We start from the raw sequence: 10,000 nt of genomic DNA, 5'->3' as shown, positions 1-10,000 counted from the left end.
TAACATTGTTGTAATGGACAATATTATATGTTGTTGTGAGTGTATTTCCATTACAACAATGAGCCCACAACAATTTGTTGATATCAGACATAAATCAGTCGGATGGTGAAAAGGTTTGAACTGAGATGTTGCCAAGTTTTGTTAGGAGGTCAATTTTTATCCAAAATGAGTTCTTGTCATAAATGATTAAATCAACCCTCTTTGTAGATCTACTGGAAATATCTAAGCTTAATTTCACTTCAAAATATCTTTTACAGCTAGTCAAGTTGAAAAAAAGTATGAAATTTGAGAACAATTACTAGATACCTTTCCCATACATCTGACCATAACTTCGTGAAAAATCACCCAATTTAATTCAAATAAAGATTAAAATGCTTTGGAAACATATTCTTTCAGAAAATGAAAATAATACAAATCCAAAATTTTCCCCTTCCGACTGATTATATCAAGCACTGACACATTTATGTTGGTGTGAGTGTATTTCCATTACAACAATGAGCCCACAACAATTTGGGTTATCAGACTTGCTAATAGGTATACGTCGACTTTAGGCAATTTGTCAAGTAAAAAAAACAAAAAACAAAACAATCTTGTCTTTAGGCAATTTGTCAAGTAAAAAAAAAACAAAAAAACAAAAAACAAAAAAACAAAAACAATCTAAGACAAATTTTCCAATTGATAAAAGAAAACAAAATAAATAAATGTATCATATTGCAAGTAAACGACATATGTACAGTTAAAAAAAGGGGTGAAAATCAGTCGACAATTTTCAAAATTTAGTATTTCTGACCATTAGACGTCATCAATTTTCAAATCGCTTTTTCTGCACCTTCAAACTGTATTGAGGCGATGGGTCACATAGTATTCTTAAAATTTGTACGACGCAGGATTGAATGTGGTTAGCACATTGGAAATTTGCCAGTGAGTAAGAGGGGTGGGAGAGAGAGAGAGAGAGAGAGAGAGAGAGAGAGAGAGAGAGAGAGAGAGAGAGAGAGAAATGTTTCAACTCGTTGGAATTCTACAGGCAGGAAAAATTGATGGGATATTCGCCCCTGATATGAAAAAAAGTACTTTCTGTGGTTGGTAAATTTTTTTTTTTTTTAAATCGATTTTTCTTCAGTTAATGACAGATTCATATTATACTGTTTAATGAGAAGGGAAGAAAAATGTTTCAGAAGGGAGATAACTCATTAGATCTCTAAAAGCAAAGGAATAAATTACTGGTAATCGCCCTGATATAAACCGTACTCTTTGTGGTTGGTCGGAAATGTAAAGAATAGTTTTCTCTTTAGTTATTGACAGTTATAGAAAGAATACTTACTGTTCTGTAGGAAGGGAAATAAAAATGTTAGCCAACGGAGATAAATCATTAGATCTTTACAAGCAAGGGAAATAAATGGGATAATACGCCTTGACATAAAAACTTGTAAATCATCTCGACATAATACAGCTTTCAGGCGGATGATCACACATCATATGTAATGTAATGTAATGAAATGTAATGTAATCCTTAATTTATAGAGCACGCAGAATCTCTACTGTGTTACACATACAAAGCCAATAGCAGACTTGCCAACTTAAAAATCTAAAAAAAAATTCGTAGATAAAAATTATATTCGTCGTAGTCACCGTTACAGATTAATAATTAGTCCTCACAATGATTAGATATAACTCCAAAATCCTTAGAAAATAAACACTCTGGAATCGAATTTTATTTTCTATAGGTTTTAATGACTCAGAAATGTACATGGAGTTCAGAAATGGGAGCCTAAATTTCGTAATTATACGAAGTTTTAGTAGAAGCAGGCAGGTCTGTACTAATAGGTAGCTAACACAAAACGCATATCCTCTTACTAATGAATAGGAATGTTTTCAAAAGTGTCCCAAAATTGCTCCTCTTGGGGGTGTCTTTGATGTTTTGACCTAGATCTTATTTGTTCCATACTTTTAAAATTAAATTGAGCTTTTATATAGCGCAATTTCCACTTAACGTACTCAAGGCGCTTTACAAGGTGTCCCTGGCCAACAGCAACACGCAAAATGTAGGACGACACGTGCCGCCTATTCGGCGACATTGCAGTTTTTTTTTTTTGGACAGAGACAACGCTGTTAACGGCCAGATACTCATTTTGCACCTGAGTACGGCGAGTGAATGTGAGTAAAGAGCCTTTTCAAATGACTCAGCGCCGAGCGAGGCTCGAACCCAGGACCGATTCGAAAGCGAGTGTCATACCACGAGACCACATAGCCACACATTTTGCTCCCCCCCCCCAAAAAAAAAAAAAACAAACAACAAAAAAAACAAAACAAACAAACAAAAAAAACAACAAACCCCCCCCCCCCCCCCCCCACAAAAAAAAACAACAAAAAACAGAGAAAGATAAATACGGATACATGCAAATACATACGTACCTGAATTTGACTTGCTGGCCCGCATCGGGCACATCAAACTCGATGTGTTGTATAGACGTGGTGATGGCACGGCATCGTAGGATATCCTTGGGAAAGACATAACGTTGTTATTGAAATGTCTGGCATTGATTAAATTTGAAAAAAAAAAAACAAAAAAAAAAAAACACAACAAAAACAAACAAACAAACAAACAAACAAACAAATTATATCCGCAAACATTGTATTACATCATACCTACCTTTATAAAGTAGTCATTCATTTGACCGATGGATCTGAAGTATTTATCCCGGTGTCTATAGGCGTGAAACGTACAATAGCAATTGTTTGTCATCCTATGGATAGAACACTAGTCTAAAGCAACGTACAAATCTAATAGACCCAGCTACCAAATCACTGCTGGGTTGACGGTGAGTGGCGAGGGGGGTAGGGGGTAGGGAGGGGGTAGGGGGGGTAGGGGGGGGGGCGTCAGTAAATAAAACAACCTCGAATGAACACAGAGATCGACGTTGGTCCTTTGCGTGTGAAGCGAGTGCTCTACCAACTGTTTCATCAACAGCTTTTTATATGTCTATCTTACACCAATACATTCTCCCAAAAATGGCACACTATTCTTCTTCTTCTTCTTTCAGCTAATCCCACATTTTAGGGTTGCCATGCATAATGAGCTGAGCCACGCTGCTCCAGGCGTGATGTCTCGTCCTACATGTTGAGTGCTGCTGCTTTCTTGAGGTACGTTGTAAAGCGCTTTGAGCACATCTAACGGATCTAATAATTACACTATTTGAAAGCATACGTTTTTTATTATCAAGTTAAGTATTATATTTTGCCAGCAATGAAGGTGATTGTAACAATAATAATATTTCTTTGCACCCTATTTTATAACGGATACGATATGAATACTGATGCAATAAGGCTAAGGACTCGATCCAAGGACCTACCAGTTGGAGGATGAGTTTCATACCACAAAGACCACTAAGCCGCACGCAATCTTTGAATTGAATTGAGCTTTTATATAGCGCAATATTATATCCACTAAACGTGCTCAGAGCGCTTTACAAAGTGTCCCTGAACAACAGCAACACTTAACATGTAAGACGAGACATGACGCCTGTTAGGCGATATTATAATTATTTTTTTTTGGACAGAGACAACGCTGTTAACGGCCAGGTACTCATTTTACACCTGAGTACGGTGAGAGAATAATGTGAGTAAAGAGTCTTTTCCAAGGACTCAACTATGCGCCGAGCGAGCGAGCGAGGCTCGAACCCAAGACATTTCCGATCCGAAAGCGGGTGTCATACCACAAGACCACGTTATAGCCGCACAAAATTAAGACTTTTCTCATTTTATTTTGCAGCTAAAAGAAATGATGTCACACTGCTCGGGCATATATCCTGAACCACGTGATCTGGATGGAGCAAGCCAATCTTCTTTGGTGTGTCTCAATGTAATGTTTACCACCATCTACCATTTCTCCTTAATTATGGGTTAATTAGTCAACAGCAGACGGGGGTGATTAAAAACACCACAGAATACGCGTATGATACTGGATGTGGCAAGTTGATTAAGACAGGGAGGGGGGGGGGGGGGGGGAGTGGGGTGGATAAAGAACCCTGCTGTGGCTAATGAGTAGACACAGAACAGACACCCGCCACCGTCCACCACCACAGCTTGTCATTAGAGTCCGGGGATGGGTGGACATTTTTATTAGCAGGTCTTGGAACAGAAAGCAACTATTACCTATAGGCTTGATAATATTTAACATTGTTTTTGAATGCAAAAACTAGAGGTGGCTAAAATGAGCCAATGAAATGGAGAGAAAGTTAAAGTGAGTAAATGTGACTCATATATAAGGGAACAACAGAAAAACAAATAACGTTTCGGCTCTTGGCCTTCGTCAGGAGACAAGCAACAAAACAGAAATATGTAAGGTTACAAAATATCACATTTTGTCAAATGTGGAAATGTCTCCTGACGAAGGCCAGGGCCGAAACGTTGTATGTTTTCTGTTGTTCCCTTTTATAGGAGTCGCATTGACTCACTTTATCTTTCTCTCTACTGTAGAACGCACTATAGGCTTGATATTTAACATTGTTGTAGAAGGCAACTATAGGCTTGATATTTAACATTGTTGTAGGCAACTATAGACTTGATATTTAACATTGTTGTAGAAGGCAACTATAGGTTTGATATTTAACATTGTTGTAGAAGGCAACTGTAGGCTTGATATTTAACATTGTTGTAGAACGCAACTATAGGCTTGATATTTAACATTGTTGTAGAAGGCAACTATAGGCTTGATATTTAACATTGTTGTAGAAGGCAACTGTAGGCTTGATATTTAACATTGTTGTAGGCAACTATAGGCTTGATAATTAACATTGTTGTAGAAGGCAACTATAGGCTTGATATTTAACATTGTTGTAGAAGGCAACTATAGGCTTGATATTTAACATTGTTGTAGGCAACTATAAGCTTGATATTTAACATTGTTGTAAGCAACTATAGGCTTGATATTTAACATTGTTGTAGGCAACTATAGGCTTGATATTTAACATTGTTGTAAGCAACTATAGGCTTGATATTTAACATTGTTGTAGAAGGCAACTATAGGCTTGATATTTAACATTGTTGTAGAACGCAACTATAGGCTTGAGATTTAACATTGTTGTAGAACGCAACTATAGACTTGATATTTAACATTGTTGTAGAAGGCAACTATAGGCTTGATAATTAACATTGTTGTAGAACGCAAATATAGGCTTGATATTTAACATTGTTGTAGAAGGAAACTATAGGCTTGATATTTAACATTCTTGTAGAGCGCAACTATAGGCTTGATAATTAACATTGTTGTAGAACGCAACTATAGGCTTGATATTTAACATTGTTGTAGAACGCAACTATAGGCTTGATATTTAACATTGTTGTAGAACGCAACTATAGGCTTGATATTTAACATTGTTGTAGGCAACTATAGGCTTGATATTTAATATTGTTGTAGAACGCAACTGTAGGCTTGATATTTAACATTGTTGTAGAACGCAACTATAGGCTTGATAATTAACATTGTTGTAGAACACAACTATAGGTTTGATATTTAACATTGTTGTAGGCAACTATATGCTTGATATTTAATATTGTTGTAGAACACAACTATAGGTTTGATATTAAACATTGTTGTAGAAGGCAACTATAGGCTTGATATTTAACATTGTTGTAGAAGGCAACTATAGGCTTGATATTTAACATTGTTGTAGAAGGCAACTATAGGCTTGATATTTAACATTGTTGTAGAAGGCAACTATAGGCTTGATATTTAACATTGTTGTAGAAGGCAACTATAGGCTTGATATTTAACATTGTTGTAGGCAACTATAAGCTTGATATTTAACATTGTTGTAGAAGGCAACTGTAGGCTTGATATTTAACATTGTTGAAGAACGCAACTATAGGCTTGATATTTAACATTGTTGAAGAACGCAACTATAGGCTTGATATTTAACATTGTTGAAGAACGCAACTATAGGCTTGATATTTAACATTGTTGTAGAACGCAATTATAGGCTTGATAATTAACATTGTTGAAGAACGCAACTATAGGCTTGATATTTAACATTGTTGAAGAACGCAACTATAGGCTTGATATTTAACATTGTTGTAGAAGGCAAAAACTAGATGTCCTTAAATGAGCCAATAAAATGGAGAGAAAGATAAAGTGAGTAAATGGGACTCGTATATAAGGGAACAACACAAAACAAACAACGTTTCGGCCCTTGGCATATCCATGAGTCATGCTGAGTAAAATGACCAATGGGCATGATCTATATTAACTTTCCATGTGTTCGAGGTCATTGGTCACATTGCAAAATAGTGCTCAAAGTGACCCACTTAGTGAAAAGTGTTCACTGTTTATTAAACATCTGATATCACGATTGGTCATTTTGTTCAGCATGACACATGGGTATGTTTATAACATTTGTAAACAAAGCAGCGTGTTTACATTTGTTAAGAAATATATAATCGTTGGACAGCAACAAATCATGTGATTGATGACCTGGTTGGACGAAAACATGAATATAGATCACTCCCATTGTAACGTTGGATATTTCTCAAACTGTGAACACTATTCACTAAGTGGGTCACTTTGAGCATACATTGCAATGTCACCAATGACCTCGAGCATATGGAAATGTAATATAGATCATGCCCATTGTAACGTTGGATATTTCTCAAACTGTGAACACTATTCACTAAGGGGGTCACTTTGAGCATACATTGCAATGTGACCAATGACCTCGAGCACATGGAAATGTAATATAGATCATGCCCATTGTAACGTTGGATATTTCTCAAACTGTGAACACTATTCACTAAGTGGGTCACTTTGAGCATACATTGCAATGTGACCAATGACCTCGAGCACATAGAAATGTAATAGATAGATCATGCCCATTGTAAGGTTACTTACCTGGTCTGATGGGGCATAGTTGGGGCTTTTCAGTTCTCCGATTTTGTCAAGGAAACTGTGAAAAGAAGAAAAAAAAAAAGAGTGTAAAATTAAGGTTTTAGTAATAAAGATATCCATAATTATGGTGATGATGATGACGATGGTGGTGATGATGATGATGATGATGATGATGATGATGATGATGACAATGATGATGTTGATGATGATGACAGTGATGATGGCGATGATGACGGTGATGACGACGACGACGACGACGACGACGACGATAATTATGATGATGACGATGCATGTAAAATGAGTCCACAGTTGACCAACTGTAGGACGTTTTCTATTGATGCTATGCGTTTAGGAAAAAATACTCACAACATACTCATTACATTCTGCAACCGGACATCGCGTCCCAACACACAAAACTGACTATAGATAGTATACGTTTGGCTAAGAAGTTCACAACATTGCCATCCAGAAGTATAACGGACCAACACACAAAACTGTGTGTAGCCATGAACGTTTATAGTCTGGTTAATACAGTTTATTGAGAATTACTCATAAACGCGGATGGTAAAAAACAATAACAAAGACATGAGTGACGTCATCTTCGTTTTCTCTATAACCTTGAACGTTTGAAGTTTAATTTTAGTGAGTAGTAATCACCAAAATGGTTGTTTAAAACCCAAAACAAAGAGAAGAGTAACGTCAATATTTCGTTCCTTCTAAGAAGGAATGAAATTGACGTCCCTCACCTCTTTGTTATGGTTTTTAGACAGCCTCTTAGTGATATGTTCTCAATCATACTCTTTTTTACCGTTAACTTTACGCATACTTTATACGTACGTATAATCTGGCTGGCCGATGTTGTGAGTATTTGGCCTAAACGCATATCATCGATAGTTTTGTAACGTGAGGATTAATGCGATTGATCTATCAATCTTGCGGGCAACAGTTATTGTGGGTATCTCACTTAAACGCATAGCACCAATAACGACACCCCTGTTCTCTCGACGTTTGATCTTGGCGATAGGTTTATCACCCAAGAGGCCACTCGTAATTTACTTTGCCCTCCTCTGACAAAATGCCTTTTCTACACATTAGTCGGAAATCTTTGACTCTCAAAATAATAGAATGAAGTTTACGTCATTGGGTCCCTTTGTCATTTTTAAAGACAGACATTTTAATGAAAAGTAGGTTTCACAATATTCTATACTATCAATCAGACGAGGAAAGACGATAGTATGCGCTTGGCGAGGAAGCTCACAACATTGCCATCCGGAAATAATATAACGGACCAATACACAAAACTATGTATAACCTGAACGATTGTAGTCTGGTTAATAAAGTTTAGTGAGAATTACTCATAAACGTGGATAGCAAAAACAAACAAACAAAAAATAACAACAACAAAGACTCGATTGACGTCAACTTCATTCTATCAAAAGATAGAACAAAGATGACGTCACACAGGCCTATGTTATTGTTTTTTGCCATCCGCGTTTGTGAGTTGTTCTCACTAAACTGTATGAACCAGACGACAGATAGTTCGAAGATGACGTCACTCACGTCTTTGTTATTGTTTTTTGCCATCTGCGTTTATGAGTAATTCTCACTAAACTATAGATAGTATGCGCTTGGCTAAGAAGCTCATAACATTGCCATCCGGAAATATAATGGAAAACATACAATTCTCTGTGTAACAATGAACTTTTATAGTCGGGGTAATACAGTTAAGTGAGTATCACTCACAAACGCGGATGGCGAAATACAATAACAAAGGCTTGCGTGACGTCTTCTTCGAACTATCTATTGTAACCTGACTATAAACGATCATGGTTACACAAAGTTTTGTGTGTTGGTCCGTTACATTTCCGGATGGCAATGTTGTGAGATCCTTAGCCAAGCGCATACTATCTATAAACGTTCATGGTGACACATCGTTCTTTCTTTTGGTTTTAGATGTCAGTGACAAGGACTTATAGATAGTATGCGCTTGGCTAAGAAGCTCATAACATTGCCATCCGGAAGTATATAGATAGTATGCGCTTGGCTAAGAAGCTCATAACATTGCCATCCGGAAGTATATAGATAGTATGCGCTTGGCTAAGAAGCTCATAACATTGCCATCCGGAAGTATATAGATAGTATGCGCTTGGCTAAGAAGCTCATAACATTGCCATCCGGAAGTATATAGATAGAATGCGCTTGGCCAAGGAGTTCACAACATTGCCATCCGGAAGTATAACGGACCAACACACAAACTCTGTGTAACCATGAACTTTTATAGTCTGGTTGATACAGTTTAGTGAGAACAACTCACAAACGCGGATGGCAAAAACAATAACAAAGGCCTGAGTGACGTCATCTGCATACTATCTATAGATAGTATGCGCTTGGCTATGAAGCTCATAACATTGCCATCCGGAAGTATAACTGACCAACACACAAAACTGTGTGTATCCATGAACGTTTATAGTCAGGTTAATCCAGTTCAGTGAGCATTACTCATAAACGCGGATGACAAAAAACAATAACAAAGACCTGAGTGACGTCATCTTCGAACTATTTATAGTCTGATGTCACGTCGCCCAACAACGTCGGCCATCTTGGTTCTAAACAAAAAAAATCGGTTCGTTTTATTTGCCAAGCTGGCTATAACTTTTCATATGTCTTGTGATCAGAATGTGTAAAAGTCAAAACATGATCAAATTTATGTGTTTTTTTTCCCCTCTGGATACGCTTTTATGCTCGCCGGAGAAATATTTCATACGGGCGTCCGCTATTGTTCCGATAGTTCAGAGCCAGTGTTGCTAAGTTACCATGCGTCATTAGGAAGGAAGTGACGTTTCGACTGTTGAAGAGTATTGTTTTTGTTTTTAAGGGTTTTACGGACCTTGCAACACATTAAGGTCATATCAGCGACAGTAAAAAGGAAGAAAATGGGAAAGTAAAAAGTTCTAGAATTACAATTAAAGCACCCAAGAAAAAGTAAGACAATGGGGAACTGGGAACAAATAGGGATCAGATGTAGATTCCAAGAGCATCAGCGCCAGAAAACAGATATATGGGGGTAGAAGACACAGTAAGTACCTCCCTGCCCACTATGGGAGGTCAGGAACCCCACCC

At 37.2% G+C, this 10,000-nt stretch overlaps 1 protein-coding gene across 1 annotated transcript in view; it reads right to left on the bottom strand.

Annotated features, from left to right (window-relative positions):
• The window catches only part of LOC144957553 (guanine nucleotide-binding protein G(s) subunit alpha-like), a 59,010-nt gene that overhangs the window by 4,247 nt on the left and 44,763 nt on the right, over nt 1–10,000 (bottom strand). Inside the window, exons 3-4 of the mRNA XM_078888900.1 lie at nt 6,884–6,938; nt 2,413–2,498 (exon numbers count right to left, since the gene is read on the bottom strand). Coding sequence (XP_078745026.1) covers nt 2,413–2,498; nt 6,884–6,938 — 141 coding nt within the window. The remainder of the gene's footprint in view (nt 1–2,412; nt 2,499–6,883; nt 6,939–10,000) is intronic.

Source organism: Berghia stephanieae, chromosome 12, assembly GCF_034508935.2.
Source record: "Berghia stephanieae isolate SIO BIC M18660-M18661 chromosome 12, UCSD_Bste_1.3, whole genome shotgun sequence".
NCBI classification, from domain to species: Eukaryota; Metazoa; Mollusca; class Gastropoda; order Nudibranchia; family Aeolidiidae; genus Berghia; species Berghia stephanieae.
This window is presented reverse-complemented; position numbering and strand designations above follow the sequence as displayed.